The sequence below is a fragment of the Dipodomys ordii genome, unplaced genomic scaffold (genome assembly GCF_000151885.1).
Source record: "Dipodomys ordii isolate 6190 unplaced genomic scaffold, Dord_2.0 Scaffold12, whole genome shotgun sequence".
Lineage (NCBI taxonomy): Eukaryota > Metazoa > Chordata > Mammalia > Rodentia > Heteromyidae > Dipodomys > Dipodomys ordii.
This window is the reverse complement of record NW_012267228.1, coordinates 18,323,342-18,344,879: the sequence shown is the minus strand read 5'-3', so window position 1 is coordinate 18,344,879 and position 21,538 is coordinate 18,323,342. Positions and strand designations below refer to the sequence as shown.

The 21,538-nt window shown below is 45.0% G+C and overlaps 1 protein-coding gene across 1 annotated transcript in view; it reads right to left on the bottom strand.

Annotated features, from left to right (window-relative positions):
- Window positions 1-21,538, bottom strand: part of Adamts9 (ADAM metallopeptidase with thrombospondin type 1 motif, 9) — a 147,408-nt gene that overhangs the window by 9,865 nt on the left and 116,005 nt on the right. Inside the window, exons 27-34 of the mRNA XM_013010368.1 lie at window positions 17,168-17,341; window positions 8,979-9,149; window positions 7,532-7,726; window positions 6,153-6,285; window positions 5,874-5,968; window positions 5,661-5,755; window positions 5,435-5,568; window positions 3,408-3,499 (exon numbers count right to left, since the gene is read on the bottom strand). Coding sequence (XP_012865822.1) covers window positions 3,408-3,499; window positions 5,435-5,568; window positions 5,661-5,755; window positions 5,874-5,968; window positions 6,153-6,285; window positions 7,532-7,726; window positions 8,979-9,149; window positions 17,168-17,341 — 1,089 coding nt within the window. The remainder of the gene's footprint in view (window positions 1-3,407; window positions 3,500-5,434; window positions 5,569-5,660; window positions 5,756-5,873; window positions 5,969-6,152; window positions 6,286-7,531; window positions 7,727-8,978; window positions 9,150-17,167; window positions 17,342-21,538) is intronic.

Genomic DNA, 21,538 nt, shown 5'->3' with positions numbered 1-21,538 from the left:
GATCTCAGCTTCAGATCTCAGGCCTGAGCCACCGATGCCTGGCTAGCTTTATTTATATTAGTAGTGGTTGGTAATACACAACTAGCCGCTTGATAGATTCTCAATAAATATTACATCCTAGGTCCCCAAGGGAGGATTCTAGGGAGAATTCCGGGGGTAGGAAAGGAGCTATGGTTCTTGTCTGCTGCTGAGCATGCCCAGCTGCTATTATTAGTATTATTTAACGCAGGGTCTCACTGTGCAGCCCAAGCTGACCTTGGACCTTCAATCCTTCTGCCCTAGCCTCCCAAGCGCTGAGAAAGAGAGGGCAACCCCCACCCAGGGCTTTTCTTACGTTACTGTCACTCCTATTTAGAGAAGCTAGCCCTGCCATCCTAGGCCACCCTGTTACCATGGACACTCTTTTCCTGATTTACGTTCAACCTGTCTTCCATCCTCACTACAGAAGAGAGACTTGGAAGTTCTTAGATGGTCCAGACCACTGCCCTGTCTGCCTCCTGATACTGTCCCCAACCAACCGGACATCTGTGTCTGAGCATGCTCTATATGGATCTATGACAGAGTGACAGCCCCGAATCCAATAGGAGTTGTGCTATCCTGCTCACTGTCCGGCCTTCTCTGCGTTTCCATCCAGCATCCTGGCAGAGGAGCATAGTCCTCATGTGTCCCCAAGCTCTGTTCTCTCTGTTCAGCGTCACCTTTGGCCCTGGGTTCTAACCAGCGTAAGTGTGATAGCCACTAACCCTCGCTGCCCATTCAAAAGAAGGAAAGCCACTAAGCATCATGCCTACCCTACGTGGTCCACAGAGGTTTGCAAAAGACATGCTTAGATTAGCCATGGGTCCTGCTCCATCACTGACAAGAAGAAGTGCTGCAGAGATGCCGCTTGGCTACAGAAAGCCAAAGACACATTTGTCCTCATGGAAATGCGTTCAGACGTAATTAGGCTCTTACCTAATTACCTCTGTTCCCCCCACTTTCTTGGGGTGTTGTGGGGATTATTGACAGCTGCTTTCTTTAGTGAGGCTGAGCACAGTGTCTCCCAATCAGTGATACATGGGTCATTGATACCAATGCAATGCCAGCAATGCCGGGTGTCTGGGGTCAGGGCACAAAGGATTCCAACACAGGCTGAGGGATGAACTACCTTCATGGAGAAAAATCCTCAAAGCAAAGGCAGTAGATAAAGCAGACATGACAGACACTCAGAGGGGCCTCTCTGATTTCTGCACAACCATTGGGTCAAAGGACAGATTACCTACTCTGAAGTAGAGTGCTTCCCACAGACTTTCATGGAAAACTCATTTCAAAAACATCCCCCCCCACCATGCTGCCACTGGGACTTGAACTCAGGGCCTGTATGCTGTTTTTTAGGTTGGTTGGTTTGTTTTCCATTCAAGGCTAATGTTCTACCACTTGAGCCACAGCTCCATGTCCAGCTTTTTGGTGGTTAACTGGAGATGAGTATCTCATGCACTTTCCTGGCTAGGCTGGCTTCGAACCACAATCCTCAGATCTTAGCCTTCTGGGTAACTAGGATTACAGATGTGAGTCACTAGTGCTCAGCAGAAATCCCATCTTTCACGTCTACAGTTACTGCTCAGTAACTCAATAAACATCTGTGGAACCAAATCGTAGAAGAGTCCTGATATGATTTGAAGCACGGGTTAGGAAAAATAAAATCATAGATTAACTTAGTAACTTCTCACTGGTTTGGGGGTCATCCCAGGTCGACAGCAACTGCTTCTCATCAGAATTGAGTGAATCTGTTCCTTTGCCTCTCAATTATTGAAAATAAATGGATACAAAGTACCGTTCATTCAGGAAAGCTTCCCCAAGGACATGCATGGAGGAATGAAGAAGTCCGGAGGCTTCTGAACAAGAGCTGGAGAGGGAGGCAGATTAGCAAGCCCACACAATGGGGGCCTGAGGCCACCCATTGCTCCGCACAGCAGAGATGTTCTGCCTTTACCATCTTGCCCTTTGTTTATTTCCTTTTTCCCCACACAGCCTCCTTTACACCTCTTTAAAAAGCCAGGCCAGATGCGTTTATCTTCCAGTGGTCCCTGTAGTTGGAGGTAAATCTATCTATCTTGGGCAGACATGCTGGGGGTTCTGAAGACCCCCAGTTCCAGGCCCCCAGACCTTTGAAGATCCATCTCAAAGGGATTAATTCCCAATTCTGCCTACAGCTTTGGAAAGACCTTGTGTGAACCCAAGAATCGAAGAACATACGAAGGCCAACTTCCCTGGTCCAGAACAGTGCGTTCATTATGTCTACCCAGCTGAACCAACCAAACAAACAAAAAACAAACCCACTGCCTACTCTGCAAAACGAGCAATGCCAAGGCTGATGAGTACAGCATGTTTCAAAAGGCCACACCTCCCAGAGGCAAGGCTGGCCAGTGGAGAAGAACAGGGGGAGGGGGGGGGGAGAAGGGAAGGGAGCTGGAGAGGCATCCAGGAGACTGTGGATTTACACCTAGGCTCCTGAGTCCCCTGCAAATTCTGCACAGCTAAAGACCGAGTCACAGACACTGAGGATGTGTTATTATTCTGTCGTGATTGTTTTACCTGTCACTGTCCCCAGTGGGCCATGAGGTGGACAGGGGAGGGACATTTGTGCGTTTTCAATCACCTGGATGGTGCCTAGCCCCAAGCTGACACTTAATGAACATGAGCAGACTTGCTAAGACACCCCGTGAGGACAGTTGCGTAGACCCAGGCAAGGCCTGGAAAGCTGGCCACCTGCAGATCCCATCGCTACCGAGACCCCACAAGACTTGGAAGAAGTCCTTCCAACTTCTTTCTCTACTTATATATATTTTTTGAAAGAAAACATAGGGGTCCAACAAGGAAAACAAAACAAATCACATCTTACCCCCTCCCCCAACTTCCTACAACACAACAAAGCCCAAAATACACCGATGGAGTTGCCCTGCATGAAGGAATAAATTACATCTTTGCATTGAACCTAATCCTATGTGTAGTTTTCTACAGTGTGAAATAACCAGTCTCTGCTGTGTGTGTGTGTGTGTGTGTGTGTGTGTGTGCGTGTGTGTCCTGGGGTTTGGGCACTGTCCTTTCGCCTTTTTTGCTCAAGGCTAGTGCTCTGCCACTGAAGCCCTAGCTCCACTTCGGGCTTTTGGGTGGTTAATTAGAGATAAGGGCCTCACAGACTTTCCTGCCACCCCCTTGCTATCGAACGCCTTGTTGTTTCTAGATTTTACCACTCCGCAGGCTGCATCTCTTGGGGTGGGGTTCCCCATGAGACTCTGAGCAGGGGGGAAGCCCCGGATGCACGGAGGGCCAATGGCCCTGCAGAGCTGCTAACTGCATCTCCAAAACAAATGAGCTGACAAGGTGCCCCTGCAGAGGAGTGGGGTGAGCCCCGAGGGAGCACGTACCTGGGGGCACTTGGCAGCACTGTAGCAGTCCCCAGCCGTGGCAAAAGGAACGGGGTGTCCTTCGCTGGTCCTGGCAAACTGTAAGTCAGTGGCTGCAGGGTGGAGGGCGGGGATGGCCGGAACGAGACAGAGACGGGACAGGATATTAACAGGGAGGCAGAGAAGATGGATAATAATACGGAATGGCAGCAAATGAAACCAGAAGCATTAGTGAACAACTGGACCCAGAGGTGAGCCCTCATTAGATTGATGGTTCTGAGCTCTGTTCCCTGGGTTTTGTCAGTCCTGGAGGAGGGACTCCTCACAGTATGATTCCCTCACCCCCACCAAAGAAGAAGCTTCACAGGACTTTTGGAATCGACGGCTACAGAAATGTGGGGATTGCCTCACGTCAGTGGGGTGTAATTGGGGCGATCGCCACCTTTCTGCTTCGCTGTCTTGCAGGCTTACACTGGGGCCAGAAGCTGGAGGGGGTGGGGGGGGGGACACTTGCAGCTACTTAGGAGCTGGTCTCTGAGGTTCTGCTGTCCTCCGGTGGCCCAGGCACAAAGACTGCCAAAACGTGGAGCAGGGACAACCCACATCTTGAAATTATTAATGGCCGTTTCTCAAGTGTGGGGCTAGCTTGCAGTTTTACCAAAAACAAAAAGCAAAACAACAATAACAAACCAAGCCCCAAACCAGCACACACACACACACACACACACACACACACACACACACACACACACACACACACACACACACACACACACAAAATGCTGACCACAGCTCATATTTGAACTCTCTGATTGCTTTTGAGATGAGCTCTCCCAATGCCTGAGAGAGGAGGCTGGGAGAGGGGGTGGAGCCAGGGTTGGGCTTGGCTCTTCTTGCCTTGTCTTTTAGAGCCTGCTGAAGGACTAGATCTTTCTGCAGAGAGCTGCACTTTGGTGGGAGGGAAATCTCTCCCTTCAGCCCTCACTCATTAGGCAAGCTGAAGGCAATTAAAAATACCTTTGGTACAAATCAAGTTTCATTTACCCTGAGAGGAATACAATGCAATATTCTGGGTAGAATGTTAATGAGGAAAAATGATTTATTCAGTATTTCTGTTTTTCCTCCATCCATCCATTTCAAGGAACATGTTGAGATATATTTTCCCCCCTACTCTTATGATTAATGGCCCTAAGAGAAACGCTGTGTTGGCCAGAGTAGAAAATCAGTCCTTGTATAGGCTTGCTAGGAAAGGTAATTCTAAGCTCCACTTTTCTTCTGTAAATTGACAATCAGATAAAATTAGTTTTCTGCCTGTGTATACTGTGCTTGGGGGGGGGGGGGCTGGGGGGGTGTGTGTGTGTGTGTGTGTGTGTGTGTGTGGCGGGGGGGGGTGCTTTACAAATTGCTTAGCTTTGGGGTTTCAGATCTGCTGTTTCTTCTGGTCCACTAACATCTGGTTCCCCAACAGCTACATGCTAACCCCCACTAGACCATGAGACTTAAAGGTCTTTGTGTGTGTGTGTGTGTGTGTGTGTGTGTGTATGTGTGTGTGCGCACCAGTATTGGGACTTGAACTCATGGCCTGGGTGCTGTGCCACATGTGCTGTGGTCCTACTTTTGGCTTTTGCGGGGGGGGGGGTGGTGAGTTGGGAATAAGAGGCTCATGGGCTTTCCTGTCTGGGCTAGGACAAGAGGCTAGGATTACAGGCATGAGCTATCTGGTAACCTTAAGGTCTTAATCTCAATACTGTGTTTTCTGGGGTGTTGCCCTGAGCCCCCATATTCAATGATGCCCATTGACTCTACTTCATCTCCTTTCGTTCCTCCCTTCCCTTCCTTCCTTCTCTGTCCTTCCTTCCCTTCCTTCCTCCCTCCCTCCTTCCTTCCTGCTGCTTCACTCAGATGGAGATGTGCCCAGTGCCAGGAGTGTTCCAGGCTCTGAGGATCCAGAAGTGGATGCCAGGGACACAGGCCAGCCTCCGGTAGGACCAGTCTGCCTGCTGAATGGAGGAGAAGCAACTCTCTAGCCGCCAGCTCCCTGCACTCACTTATGATCTGCATGCTGCTCAGGTCGATTCGAATTTTCTGGAAGCTGGAAAACCCAGCGGCGGTATAATCCTTCCGACACTGGCAGTCATCGCGCCGGCTGCCATTGTAGGGACATTCTGTTGGGTTGTGCAACCTACATTACAGGAAGAACATTCTGGTAAGGATGGGAATGCTTTTCCTGGGGGCCTCCAGGTGTCTGGGCTCTTCTGAGGCTGGCTGTCCTACCTGTGCCCGTAAACCTCAGAGAAATTCTCAGAGTCACCATGAACCAGCGTCACGTATTCCTTGGGGCGATCAGACTGCATCCCTGCACAGAATACCTGGAAGACAGATGAGCAGAGAGTTGCTCAGAAATAGGACCGTGAGAACAACGATCTAGAATGATCTAGAATGATCCAGAATGATCTAGAAAAAAAAAAGTCTGGTTCATGGCATCACCTTTAGGAGTTTCCCTCTCACAGTCAGGAAATATTCACCATCCTCACGGACACCATTGAGTCTTTTTACTTCCTTGCAGGTCTGGGGTAACTCACCTGGAAGATACAAATTGTACGAATCAGATTTAATGCCCTGGACCGCACTGTTCACACTAAGACTCTTTAGCAAAGGAAGGCATTTCTTTAAGAAAAAAAAATGAAGAAGAGTGTATTTCTAAAAAGTCTGGCAAATACATGAGCAAAGAAATCTTGCTCTTCGAGCTTGGGATGGCGTGCTTACAGTTATAAACATTATGGCAGGTTTTCTGTTCGTCCGGCTTCAAGTCGGTGAGACACAAGTGGCTGGGCTGGTCCTCGTTGGTTAGACATTGCACAGATCTGTGCATGACTCCCACGCCACAGGACACGGAACACTGTAAGGCAAAGGAGAGTCAGCACGTGGCTCCCTGTGGGTGACGCAGGCTGCCAAGCCTGAGGAGCACAACACCCTAGGGTCCCACAAGAGGCAATGGCCTAGATCCTGCTGTGCACAAGCATGGAAATCATGTTCATTGAGCACCTACTACAGACTGGTCTCTGGGCCAAGCTTTAGATACACATGTTTGAGCTTCATATACATATATCGTACATACAATACATAAAGCTTAGGTATATGTAAAACTTAAACTGTCATATATGTATGAGAATTTTATATCTACATATGAGATTATACATAATTGGAAGCGTACATAAATTTTTGCACTTAAAGTGCACGATAACCCAATGATACTGTACTATCATTATTCTGTTTTCATTTTTCTCTTTGGCTAATCTGGGGTTTGAACTCATTGGGGTGGTGTTCTACCACTGGAGCCATGCCCCTAGCCATGCTTTTTTTGAGGGTCTAGGCTACCCTTGAACTGCAATACTTCAGATCTCAGCTACTTGAGTAGCCCAGGATGACAGGTGTGAACCACCAGTGCCTGTCTTTATACTGAGTAGACCAGACTCAAAGGTTAAGAAATGTGTTCAAGGTCATTGGGGTGCTAACATTCCAGCCCTGATGACTTCCAACTTATCACTTTTGCTCCATCATTTTTAAGACTGCGAATCTGGATGCGGTGTCATTTTTTTTTTCCAGCACAGATTCAATTTAGAAAACTTTGAACTAAAGAAAAAAAAATCCAATTTAGAAAATCCTATTACATTTCTAATGTAATGAAGTTCTCCTAACACAGAACCACTTGAATGTACAGAGACTCCCTGACAGAAGCAGCAGAATCTCCTCCTCAAGTGACTCTAAGTTCCAGATTCTAAGTCCTCATTTAAAAGGAAGAATTAAATATGTGTACCGTAAACAACCTAATAAATGGACCACGCAGAGCCATCATAACTTACGGACTCATTTTTGTCCCCCCCCCCCCAGCACCCATTTTATAGATGAGGAAACAGAGGAAAAAAATCCCAGAGCTTGCATCCTCCAGGGAGGGAGCAGAGCCAGGATTCCATTGTAGAGGAGCTGAGCCTGTGTGCCAAGCACCCCGCCCCTTCTCTCTCCCAGCCTGTCACATCCACACTGCTAACTGCGGTTTCTCCCTCAAGGAAAGTGATTTGGGCAAGCCGGCCAGCCTTCAGAACAGGGTAAAGACTTGAGCTCTGACGACTCAGTCATCAACTTACACTTCCCCAGTTGCCAACCCTCCAGGTGGCCGAGACGGGGCAGTCCCTCAGGTAGCAGGGGTGCACGCTGGGGGGCCGCGTGCCGGGGCAGTTCATGGTGGTTTGGTAGCTGTACTCGTAATTCTCCTTGCCCGTGTAGATCTCGCTGCAGGAGACCAGCCTTTGTTTGTAGCCCTTCCCACAGGTCACTGAGCACTGGGAAGAGAGGGGAGGGTCACTCCTCACCTGGGGGCAGCCACAATGGGCCCCAGCCCTCCACCCCGGCCTGACCCCAGCACACAGATCGTGCTCACTCATCAGCTCATTTATTCATCCGCAGCTGTAGCCAGAGTACCCAGGAGGTGGGCGACCCGCACGACCTTCCCTCCCCACCTGGGGGTTCCTCCTGCAGGTGGGGGCCCCACAAGCCCCTTCTCTGTGCTCTGAGAGAAGGGAGGAGGCAGAGCCCAGCTGCCACCAAACCAACAATGCCCCTAGGGTAGAAGTGGGGGGGGTGAGGTTGGGTGTGGCGGGGAGGCCTGTCTGCTGTGAGTCTGTGCTTCCAGCATGAAATGCATTCAGCCTAGGAGTCCTGGGGCCATGCCTCCTTCCTCCCTGGTGCTGAGCGCTGTGTTCTCTTCCCTCCTATTTTCTCTGTCTCCTCCCTATGTGCCTTCTACCACCTGAGCCACAGCACCACTTCTGGCTTTTACTGTTTACGTGGTGCTGAGGAATTGAACCCAGGGCTTCATGCATGCTAGGCAGGCACTCTACCACTGAGCCACCTTCCCAGCCCTGCTTATGTGCTTTGATTGGCATGTTCTTCTACTTCTCTCCCTGCCTTTCTGTCTATCTGTCTGTCTCTCTCTCAGGTGCATATGTCCTTGTCTCTCAACCTTCCTTATGTGATGATCTGTGACACTCCCCCCAATACTGAATTCAGGGCCTGGGACCACGATGCCCAGCTCTTGATGTGACTTGTTTATGTGAATCATATAGTACGAAAGGAAAGCGGGGGGCTGAGGGGTAGCTCAGTGACTCATGTAGCAGGTCTTGCATCGAGTCCCCACCAGGTATGTAACTCAAATGAATGAGAAGGAGGTGAGCCCGCCTGTACACAGCACGAGCTAGATGGCCACAGTTGCCACCTCTATTGTGTCTTTAGCATAAAATATACTTTTCCTGCTGCTTACATTTCCTGAGGCACCTGCAAGCCTCCTATGAATTTATAAACCCTTTAAAAATAAATCACACCAACAGGACATCAACATGAATGACAGAATGCAGAATGCATCTTCTAGACCTCTCTCCTCATTTGCGTGTCTGTGGCCTAGGTGGGCGGAGGGACCTGCCCGATTACATACAGTTCTCAGGTGTGGAATGGGCAAGTGGATCTAACCCAGCCCATTCCTGCCACTCTGGGGCCCCGGCTGATCTGCAGGCGGTCCCAGACTCCCCGGGACAGTACCTCTGACCACTCTCCTGTGATCCACACATACTCGCAGGGCTGCGAGCTGCAGCTCTCGCCGTCCGCGGGCCGCTGGCTGGCATCACAGTGTGCCGCGTGCACCTCGCCTTGGTCCTCGGCCACGCATCTCACCCGGCGGTACCGGGTGCCTTCGCCACAAGTCTTGGTACACTACAAAAGAAGTGGAGAGGTCTGAGGCTCGACAGATGGCTTCCAGCATCTTAGTCCTGCCATCGCTGGGTTTCTGTTACTTTGCAGCCTTTAAGCCCATGAGATCTCCAGGGCAGGGGCTGTCACTGAATAGCACTGCTCTTAGCTCAGGTGCTGGTGTCACACACAGCATAAAGGAGCAAAGCTCAGGTTGGTAAAAGTCTTCGTTGAACACTTAACTCAAATACTTGAAATGCACAGCGCCAAGGCTGGGAAGTGGCTCAGCATTAGGGCAGCCCCTTAATAGGCACAAGGCCACAAAACAACCACCTCCCCAAGACCTCAAAATGGATGGTGCCCTTTTCATCCAAGATAAAACAAAAACGAAACCTGTGAAGTGATCACCAGAAGAAAAGCTTTAACTACTTTAGAAAAGGGAATTCCACACCTGTAACCCTAACAACTCTGGAGGCTGAGATCTTGAGGATCACAGTCCAAAGCCAGCAAGGACAGGAAAGTCTGTGATTATCTCTGATTAACTACCAAAGAAAGCCAGAGTGGAGTTATGGCTCAAGTGGTAGAGCTCTAGCCTCGAGCAAAAACGCTCAAGGATAGCACCAGGTCCTCAGTTCAAAGCCCAATACTGGCATACACACACACACACACACACACACACACACGATAATTCCTTAGACAATTAGGATTTAGATGACTCTGAGAAGATGGTGACAGTTGAGCAGCTACCCCTGACAAGCCTTCCAGGATGCTCACTGTCACTAATCCATAGACTGGAACCAATGCCAGGTGAGACTTTGTGTGCGTCAAGTGTTTTCTCCTCTGTCACGATAAATGGTTAAACTACCATGAAACTATTTTGCCTGTGGTAGAGAAGGCAGCTGGGATAAAGTAACTCTTTGGGAAAATTAAAAATTAAACTAGGTAAATAACTGACTGAACTCATGCTTTGGAAGTCGTCAAGAGTTGCGCTGAAAACCGTGTGACACAAAATTCCTTTCTCCTGAAATCTTCCATGCTGGTGAGGCCACGGGAGATGGGTGAGCAGAACTGAAATGCAGGCAGGTGCCGGAAGTTTGTCAGCACCCCCAGACACCAACCAACGATTTATGATTCTTTCTCCTATTCTGGGTTATGATCTAGAATATTCCAAACAACAGGAAGGAAGTTCACATAGTCTCATTTTTAATTTCTAAAGGGTTTCCTCAAATTTCATTCTGACTTTTAGGGAAGAAGAAAAACCCGCTTCTACCAAAGGCATAAGTAACACCATGAACTGATAAATGTCAGAGGATGCACCATAGTTCAGCAGTTGCTGGGACACATAGACACCTTGCCCGTAGTGCCTTTAAATGTGCTGAAATGAATGGTGGGAGGAATTTGATGGGGATGAGGCCCTAAGACAATCTCGTGAGGTACTGCCTTATTCAGGCAGGTTGGTGGTGACATGAGTGATTTCTAAACAAGATCATTTATTGCCGTTGGTAGAAATTGTCTCTCCTTAAAGGCTGTAATCAAGACGCTTTCCACTTTGAAATGTATCTTTTTGTACAATTCCTTAACCACGGGGGCACAAAAATCACTTGATAGTCACAGGCTCTACATTTTAAGGGTTATTTTCTTTGGAGAGGAAGGAATTTGTCGTGGCTCATGTCACCCAGCTACTGCTAGAAAGCATCTACAAGGACGTGTCACAGAATGAAGGGAGAGACTGGAGAGCCTGGGGTTTGGGATGGTATAAGTGTTTTTTTGTCTGTTTGATTTTGTAGAGCCTGGGTTGAACTCAGACAAGTGCTCTACTTACTGCCTGAGTCCCATACCCAGTCCTTTTGCTTTAAGTTTGGTTTTCAGATTAGATCGTAGAGAAGGTCTTGGAATGTGATCCTCTTATCATTAGCTTCTGAGTAGCTAGGATTAGAGATGCAACCACTGTAACCTCGCTTGGATTTGAGACAGAGGCCCAGAAACGTTTGCTTGGGTTGATCTTGAACCAGGATCCTCCTACCGCTGCATCCCAAGTAGCCGAGATTTCAGGTATATACCACCATTTTTGGCCTTCATTGGTAATTCTTTAGATCATATGATTTGAGGTCTGGGGTTTTAAAGTCTTCCTCATGCCTAGTGTCTGGCACCCTGAAAGTGACCTATTTGCTGAATAAATTCATGAGGAAATGAGTTTTAGGGTTAATACTTACACCTGCGTAAACATAGGAAACCCTGATTGGTTCCTGTGGCCAATTTCATGAAAATCTTTTCAATCAATTGGTCAAGTACTCAGTGCTCAGTACTAACTCCTCGGGGAGAAGATGAGCTTAGAAATCATGCTACAACTGGTCAGAATGAAAGTCAGGAAACTCCAAATATGTAAGAAGGGGGGGCAGAGATCAACAGAAACAGGCCGGGCAGTTGTATAAAGGCCAGCTGGGTCTGAGCACAGCATGTCCATGGCCTTGTGACAAGAAAACACAGCAGCTGTTAGAGGAACAGCCATTTGTACAACCGCTTCCTTCTACAGGCTTCCTTCTAAATAGTTAAAGAGACAGAACTGCCCTTCTCTCCCTGCACCTCCGGGCCTCCTCCTCTTTCCCTCTCTCCTTGATCATCTTCCATTCCACCCACTTTTGTCCAACTTCCTTCAGAGATTCACCCATTTAAATGCTGGAGAAAATTCTGGATGACAAACTCTTATCTTCTCCACAAGAGGAAAAAAAAAACCCACAGTACTTCACACTTTTCTTGTTAAGAATAACAAGGAGACCTAGAATCTTAGTGGCAGGACCAGCCAGCAGTGGTAGTGGTCCAACTCCACAGCAGGAACAGCCCAGCAGGTGAGCAGGAGGAGCAGCCCAGCGGCTGGCTGAGCGGCAGGAGTGGTCTGGTGTAGGAGCTGCCTGGTGGTAGAAATGGCAAGAACAGCCCAATGGCAGGAGCAGCCAGGCTAGTGGCAGTGCCCAGTGCATGTTGATCTCAGAGACCAGAACCTAACCTTTCCAGTCCCTGCAGCAGACCTGACTGAGCTCCCTCCAACTAGCCTGGGGCTGAGCATGCACACAGGTGTTTGCTGGTCCTGGGACTCTGTGGGAAAGCCTACCCTGTGTGAACTAGCCTAAACCAAGCGAAGGCTGCCACAAGTCAGGTGAAACAGGCCAAGCTGGGGTCACAGCCCAGACAATCTGAACCCAAATGCCTAAATTACAATGAAAAATTACAAGATTAATGAGCAATGAAGACAATAACAACAACAATAGTCAACAACAATCCAGGGAAGGACTCCAGCGAGAATGAAAAAGAGATGGATGACAAAAGAACCATTAAAGAAGTGGTGACAGAATTGGTCAATAACATAAAAGGGGACATGCAAAATCAACTTCAAAAGCTCAAAAAAGAAATGACAAAAATCCAAGACTCTCAGAAAGATACGGAGGGAAAAAGAGACACGCTATACAACACATTAAAAGTTGAAATGAGAACTGATCTTGGAACATAAAAGATTCAATTTCCACAATGCAAACCACAGTGGAATCCATAGGTAATGGAATAAGTAAACTGGAAAAAAGAACTTCAGAAGTCGATGATAAAATAGAGGAGCTAGAACAAAGTCAAAAGTATGGAAAAAACACTCAGAACCTATCACAGAGAAGTCCAGAAATTGGCAGACTCAGCTAAGAAATCAAACTATGCATAATTGGGATCAATGAGGGGGAAGAATTTAATAGTAAAGGCATTGACAACCTACTCAGTAAAATAACAGCTGAGAACTTTCCCAGTCTTAAGAGAGAAAATCTCACTTGCTTAACAGAAGCATATAGAGCCCCCAGTAGACTGGATCCAAGAAGAAACTCTTCTAGACACATCATAGTAAAAACATCAGATATGCATAGCAAGGAACTGATTTTAAATGCCACAAAAACTAAAGAAGGAGCTATATTACAATGGAAAGAAAATCAGAAGACTGCAGACCTCTCCACACAAACCCTCACACAAGGAGAGCCTGGAATGTTATAATCCAAGCACTCAAGATCAACAACAGCCAACCCAGATTGATCTACCCAGTGAAATTATCATTTACACTGGATGGTGAACCCAAAACCTTCCATGACAAACAAAAATTACAGAAATTCATGATCACCAAACCAGCATTACAAAGAATTCTAAAGGAAAGAATATAAGCTGAAAAAAACAATCAAATCAAAGAAACACATCAGACAAAGATCGTTAGAAGATCAATTTAGTAAACACAGGAAGAAGACAAAAACAAAATATAGGAAATCAAGAAATGGCAGTAAACATGACACATCTCTATATAATAACCCTAAATATTAATGGGCTCACTTCTCCAATCAAAAGAATAGCTGACTGGATAAAAATAAGATCCATCCATTGTTTGCATTCTGTTTTGGGTTATTTTTTAATTGATTAAAACTTCCACTAATTGTGATAGATGTCTTTTAGTATATTATTACCTGTCACATTTTTTGAATAAATAAAAGATACTAATCTGTGATCTTTGGTAAAAGAATTAAGATACAGACATTTGCACAAAATAACATACGTTTAGATATAAAGAACCATCAAGAGCGTCATAAAGGCCATAAAGCTAACTTGTAATAGAAAACAGCCCTATTGCCAAAAAAAATGCAGCACAGTCCCAAGCATAGGGTCTTTCTTTCCTCCACTACCTCACAAAAAAAATCAATCCATCAATTAATTAAAAAAATAAAAAAAAAGAGTAATTTGAGCCCTACATGAAAAGCACTGAATCGATCATGAGTAGGGAAGAAAGAGCAACCAAAGCCTTCTCAGAAGTGACAACTTGCATAAAGACTGATGGAATTTACAGGGAGACTGGGGTGAGGGCAGGAGCAGGGTAGCCTCACTGTGATCAAAAAGCAAACAAACAAAAACCCCAAATAAAAACACATTTGCTTGTGAGATATATCCCTTGATGTGAAGGGTGCATTATCCTATGGACTTAGTACTTACAATCTGACTTTGTTAAAAGGATAAGTGTCTTTATGGATCTGGTGAAATTAATAAGCAAATCCACTGGAAAATCATTCTCAAAGATATTAAAAATCTCTTTTTGTTGTTCTATTTTTTTTCCCAGAACAGCCTCATGAGCACTCTAGTACAAAACTAAACTATATTATAGTTTATACGTTATTACATTATGGTACAAAACTACATTCCATACTAAAGTGGAGAGACAAATTACTGCCCAGTACTGGTAGGCACTACTGGAAGGCCAGCTGGCTGGGCCTCCTCTGAGCTCGAGGGGAGACCCCACACAGAACGACAAGCATCTCGGGAAAGCTTGTAAGTTTTACAGTGGCTGAGGCAGCCGGCTGGTCTCACTGAGATCCTGCAGCCACGCTTGCTGTTCATTCTTACTCTGGAGATATGCAGACTGCAGCCCGAACCTCAAAGTCAAATCCGCATCAAGTGGGGTGACACATTCCTTCTCTGCACCCAGTCCTTCTGTTTGTACTTTGCTTTGTGCTCACTAATTTGTCCTGGGCTGTCCTGTAACTCATGATCCTTCTACTTCTGCCTCGTGAGTATCTGGGATCACAATAGGTGTACCCCACCATTATCTACTGGGCATCCTCTTGTATAATTATTATTCCTGAACCTGAGCACCCAAGTCTTCCCTTCAGAGGCTAACAAGAGCACACAATGTCCTGTGTCCACAGCGTAGCCAAAGGCTGCACAAGGAACTGAGGGGCTGGGACCGCAGCGAGTCTTTCCCACGACAAAGCTTTAGGTCTGACAATCAAGCAACTGGACTTAGAATCTCACTTTTAAAAGTGGGTTATGCTAGGTGCTGGTGGCTCATGCCCATAATCTTAGTTACTCGGGAAGCTAAGATCTGAGGATCATGGTTCAAAGCCAGCTGGGGCAGGAAAGTCTGTGAGACTCTTATCTGCAATTCACCTCCAGGAAACCGGAAGTGGAGCTGTGTCTCAAAGTAGTAGAGTACTAGCCTTGAGCAAAAAAGCTCAGGGACAGTGCTCAGGCCTTGAGTTCAAGCCCCATGACTGACAAAGAAAAAGAAAAAGAAAAGCAGTTTGTAATCCAATAAAGGGAAAATGACTTTGAAATCCATTCTCTAGGTAAAAACCTTGCAAAGCCGCTGAGAAGGAACTAAAGTAATTCACCCAAGGTACATGATGATATTGGCAAACTTTCAAAGCTGTGGTACCAAGGCCAGGCCGCTAGGCTTCATATTTCAGCTGAACCACTCAAATGCACAACTTTTATCATGAGTTAAACTACCCATCTTTCAAGTTTCCTCACATTAAAACATGGATAAAAATACAATGGCTGGATCAGGGAGTTGTAGAAAGGTTCAATGAGATAGGTAATCATGCAAGAAATATCCATCACGGTGCCTCATCCATAGCTTAGTAAATATTAAGTTCTATTCTTTTTCTTCTCATTAGTACTGGGGGCACTGAACTGGACAGTTCTAGAGGAAGCCTCTTACATTACAGTCTATAGGATTGGGGCTCCCTGGCATTGTACGGTATACAACCTACATGGCTATACAAAACACTCCCAATGACCATAGGATGGCAAGTGTGCAAAGTCCCTGCTTAATACAGATACCTGGATGATGATGATGATGATGATGATGATGATGATGATGACGATTTTTGAGAGACTGGAGATTGAACTCAAGACTTTCATTTGCTAGGCAGGTTTTCTACCACTTGAACCATACTTTCAAGTGCCTGGATTGCTTCTCAAAAAGAGCTAGTAGCTCACAGCATGTAATCCTAGCTACTCAAGAGGTTGAGATCTGGAGAATCAGTTCAAAGCCACACTAGGCAGAAAAAGCTGTGTGAGATTCTCTCTAAAGGACAGCACCCAACAGGCTCTCAGCTCTAGGCACAAAGTTGAGAAGGAAAACAAACAAAAAGATGAGCAGATGGAGAGAGAATCCTAGAAGAAAAGAATGACTCCACCATGGAACCAATCTGTGGGGAGAAAGGGAGAGAGGGCAGGGCTGGTGGGCTGACCCTGACCTAGGGTGAGGAGTTCAGTTGGAATACCTTGCCATAGATTAAAAGAACAAACTTAGCATCCAGTCTCTCTTCTTTCATTTGTGAGGTACATGACACACGACAGAAAACAGACTCTTTTAACTTCATTCATTCATTCATTCATTCTGTCTGTCTGTCTGTCTCTGTTTCTCTCTCCATACACACACACACACACACACACACACACACACACACACACACACACACACACACACTTCCCCCATCTCAGACTTTCTAGTCCAGGTTGGCTTTGAACCAAAATCTTCAGATCTCAGCCTCCTGAGCTGCTAGGATTATAGGCATGAATCACCAGTGCCTAGCTCAGCCTGCTCGGCTCTGTCTAGAAGCTGAGGTTACCTCTTTTCTCTTAATGAGTTCACCTTCCTAGCTGGATTTTTCCACACGACTGCTTAGTGCCCTCTTTGGCCAAACATTAACTAGAACTGGGGGGAAAGAAAGCTTCGTCTGTTTCTTCATTGACTGAGCAATTTCTGCAGATCAATTTTTAAGTCCTTGGGACTCCTCCACGAATTAATCAGGGGCATCACATGTGCCCTTCTATGTGATGACAATATGATGGGCAGAAAAATACAGAGCAAGTCCTACCTCAAGTCTGCCTTCTGGCTATTCAAACAAGTACAAGAATGACCAAATCCGGCACACATATTTAACATATTTCTCCCACCTTCCCCTCCTTCTGTGAAGTTATCTGCATACATTTGGCACAGGGCCTGTTAAAGCTCTTGGTGCAGTCATCTCTGGAACATTGGAGAACACAGACAGATATAGAAATTGCTTAAACAAGGAGCTTGCCCACCCTTGTCAGAGTGAAGGCTGAAGTCTGACAGCCTAGCTTTTGGGAGCGAGCCAGACATGCCATGGGTCTGATGGCTTTGGGGGCTTCCCAGGGACCGGATGTTATGGTAGAAGGAGGGGGAGCCCATGCCTGGCAGGAGCACAGTTCATGGCTCTACTTACTTCTTGCCATTGCTCTGTCCTCCAGGCGTAGAGAGGACACGGTGTGACCTGGCAGATGCGTTCCGACTCCGGTCTGGTGTAGGGGTTGCACTCCGTCTCTCTGGCTGTTTTGTGGGCTCCGATGTGACAATCCACCTGCCTGTGCTGCACGCCTTGGCCACAGGACACCGAGCACTAAGAAGACAGAGGACGTGAGTGGATGCGTGGGCTCAGGTCTGCGGGCTGGGGTGGAGAGGGTCAAAGGGAGGGGAATGGACTCCTAATCCAATGACTCTCACAGCATCACCAGGCTTTGCTCTCTAATTCCCAGTGAAAGGGGCGCCAAGGGAGTGTCTAAAAGCTGCAAACTCACTGTGAAGAGTGAGGAAGGGCCAGGCATTTAGAGAACTTTCTTAGGATAGCAAAACTCTTGGAACATTGCATATGATGGGAGAGATCTGGGTGAAATAGTTAACATAACTTGGAAGTAACACAGTCTCATGAAATGGAAATGCTAAAGGATTTATACCTGAGGATTTCAGGTTCTTGCAAACGGGGAGATACAGCACTATACAAGAAGCAATTCTTGGCAGATTCCAAGTGTAACTTGAAGTGACAAAGACCACTAAAGATTTAGGGACTTATAAGTTGAATTTTTTTAATGAGTCTTCCTTCTCTTGTTTCTATTCCTGCAGACAAGGGATTTCTTTGCTTTGTTTTTTTTTTTTTTTGGTTGTTGTTGTTGCTTTGCTTTTTTAAATCATGGAATTCACTTAGATATTTGTGTCTATTTGCAACCTCAGAGGAATATATAAAGAATAAAAGCTGACAAGAAAACACCATTTCCTGGGTCTTCATGATTTCAGCCCTTGGAAAACACCATTAACCAACCTGAAATATTTTGTTGACCAAGTTGTAAGTCATCCTGTTAAATCTGCAACTAACTTCTAAATTAATTTGTTAATGTCTTCTTCATTGCTGGGTTTCATAATCTTATAGGTGGGCCAAAAATTATTGCTTTTATTAAGCTTTTAAAAGGCAGAAACTAAAGACAACCTTTGATTAGAAAGAGCATGTTACTGCACTTAGCTATCAAAAGTTATTACCAAGTTCTTGTGATAACTCACTTCATTAATTTGTCTAGCTTAAAAGAAAAAAGTTTATTATACTTCAAAGTTATATTCTAACAAGTCTCGTCTCCTTAAAGAAAAGACTTTTAAACTAGAAAGACAGATCAATCTAATTCGCCTGCGGTTGGATTCAACGCTTAGAAACCTTCCATCAAGATGGTGATATATCTCCCTATTTTGGATTTTTAAGGAAATAGGTGGTATGTTTTAGGAGAAAGCTTGGGCAGTCTGATTATTTTAGGCTGATCTATTCATGAGAGGAAGCTCATAGTTCACATCAAAGTGAGCTGAAGAGAAGCAAATGTTTTGGACTAACAACTACCATTGTCTGGGTTTAATTGTATTAACTATTGAATGAGCTTGTGACCCACAAGAAACCAGAGTCATTTAAAGTTGCTATGTCCTGAAGGAAACGGGAAAAGTCTGCTATGTTCTCAGAGGAATGGAAGGGCCCAGAACCCCAGTGATAGCCCTGACTCTAGAGAAAAGGCATTTAGTGTTCATGGGGGCTCCTTGAGCAGTATTTCTCATCAATTACACTGGAAAAGAATGGATTCCAGTGGTATGGAGTCACTCCATAAATGACAGATATATTCTAACATCATCCTTAACAAAACAAACAGCCTCTATTTGCAATTAGTGTCTCAAATATAAAAGAGTCCATTTCTAGAACAAGATAATCCAAATAAAAACACAAGAAAGAATAGCAATACTGTAAGCACATTTGAGTTTGATGTAAGGATGATTTATATATATATAGATAGATAGATAGATGTATATATATTAAAACTCTCATAATGTCTTAATAACAAAGAAAATAGAAATAGTATATAATACTATTTAGACAAGTAAATAGAGCCTCTTTTTGCTGCTACTGTTATTGAATAAAGTATTTATAGGTCAATGAGGGTAAGCTACAAAAAGTCATAAATATCCAAATTTAAAATTCATTCATCTCAATGTCCCATTATTTTTTCCAAAGGCAGATTAATACCCAAGAAGCTTCCATTTTGCATTATATTGTTTTGGCTTTTGATTTTCATAATGTCACAGCTAGCTCTGAAGTAACACTTGAGAGTTTCAACATGACCTAAGTGCATAGCAACAAACCCTATGTTTCTGAATAACATAGCTACAGTAATCGCTGCTCAAAACAAGGTGCACCATCTGAGTTCAATCTCTGTGTTCAACTTCCTATGGAAGGCAACTTTGTACACTGACAGCCAGCTAGCCTTGCTTGGTGAATTTGGGGGAGATTCGTGCAAAAGTCCCATGAATAACACTGCATCAGAAAGACCTCTCATGCCCAGAGATGTTGACAGTAGTGGTGATGTGTGTGTTCGTTGTTTAATTTGCCTAGTTCCAGTCCATTCTCCTTTTGGTTCCTTTGCAAAGACACTCTTAATGTTCTCACTCTCTCTCTCTCTCTCTCTCTCTCTCTCTCTCTCTCTCAACTCTCTCTTCTCCTCTCCCATGATTTTTTTTGTTTTAGTTCTGAGCAACTGAGCCTGGCACTAGCTCTGGCTGCCTCCGCTCTCCACAAAGCCCTGCTAGTATGCAGACCTCAGTCACTTAAAGGAGGACCTTGACAATTATTTACATAGATAAAAAGAACCTCCCAGGAACTTCTCAGGTTTGGAGACTCACAATGTACACTTGAAAATGTAGAAAGAACATTATAGTATATAGAAAGAACAGTATAGTATCTTTTAGTATTACTGCTAAAAGGATGGTCCTGACATTATTTTAAAGGGGGAATTAACTCGAAAAATAATACAAAGCACCCTTTGGAAATGGCAACAATTGCACATTTTCACTAAGCACTTACTATATGCCAGACTCTTGGTGAAGGTTTCTCAATGGTATAGTTCTTGCTGTGGGGACTGTTAAGAGACTTGCAGGTGAGTGGTATACTTGGTTTGAAACCACTAAATGCCACTTACCTTTACCCTCACCCCAAACTATCTTCAGACATTGCCAAATGTCCCATCAGGTGCTAAATTACTTCCAGTCAGGCTTTGGTGGCTCATGCCTGTAATCTTGGCTACTGAGGAAGCTGTGATGTAAAGATCACAGTTCAAAACCAGCTTGGACAGAAAAGTCTTTGAGACTCTTATCTGCAATTAGCCACCAAAAGCCAGAAATGGAGCTGTGGGTCAAGTGGTAGAGCACCTGGCTTGAGCAAAAAGAGCCAGGTAAGGCACAGTGCCCCGGGTCTGAGTATGAGCCCCAGTACCTGTGGATCTACACAAAAAATTTTAATTACTTCCAGCTGAGGGCTTAGCTCTAGTCTAAGTATTTTCCAGAAAATATCTTTTGTATACTTCCCTATGAACATTTTAGGTAGATACTCTGCAAATAGACATAATTAATGTAGCTCAAGGAAATAATGAAAAACAAAACAAAAAGTACCCAAGGAACTGTGGCATAGCTAATGTGGGCTGAAATTTGGCTCCAAGTTTCAAAATATGGTGCTAATCTGATACACTGTTTGGTACTACGTCAGCAAAAGTGTGGGTGAAAAACTTGGTTTCAGCAATTCACCATCAAGTCTCAAAGTTCAAATAAAAAAATCAAACAAATGGAGAGCACAAATCACTAACACCACTGTTAATTTCTTGCCCCGACCCAAATTCATATGTGTGCCTTAAGTTCTCACAGGATACAGCTACTTGTTTGTCACATTTCTCCAGTAAACATGAGAAGACTAATTTAGCATCAGACATCTCAGCTAAGCTGTCTCATAGCACTTATGAAAAAGGCCATAAACATGAAAAATAGGAGGTAGATTCGTACTACAATTTGCCAGTTCCCAGTGCATCACTAGCACTGAAAGATCTTTAAAATATTAATTTTTATTTCATTGAATACAAGACACTATGTATTATAAGACAGATCATTTTATTTTGTGCCAATAAGGAAGGAAAGAAGGGCTGATAATTAAAGCACAGCGTTCCACTGTTTTAAACCTCATCCTGATCACAAAGATATTCAGCTAGAAAACAACTTCCATCTCAGGATTGATGAATGAGCTCATGAGAAGAATTCCTGACTGATGAATGAAGGAGCATTTCTTTCATTCTAATCTGACCGCTTGTTCTTTTCAGTTCTGCTTTTCATTTCAAGGGGTTTGGGAAAGAAAGCTTTCTCTAGGAAGAGGGTAAGTTTAGAAAAACGGTCCCCTGGAATGCTTCTGTATCTTGAGAATAGAAAACCTTCACAGTATCAGACTGCAGCAAGGATCTAAGGGTGATTTCTGTTT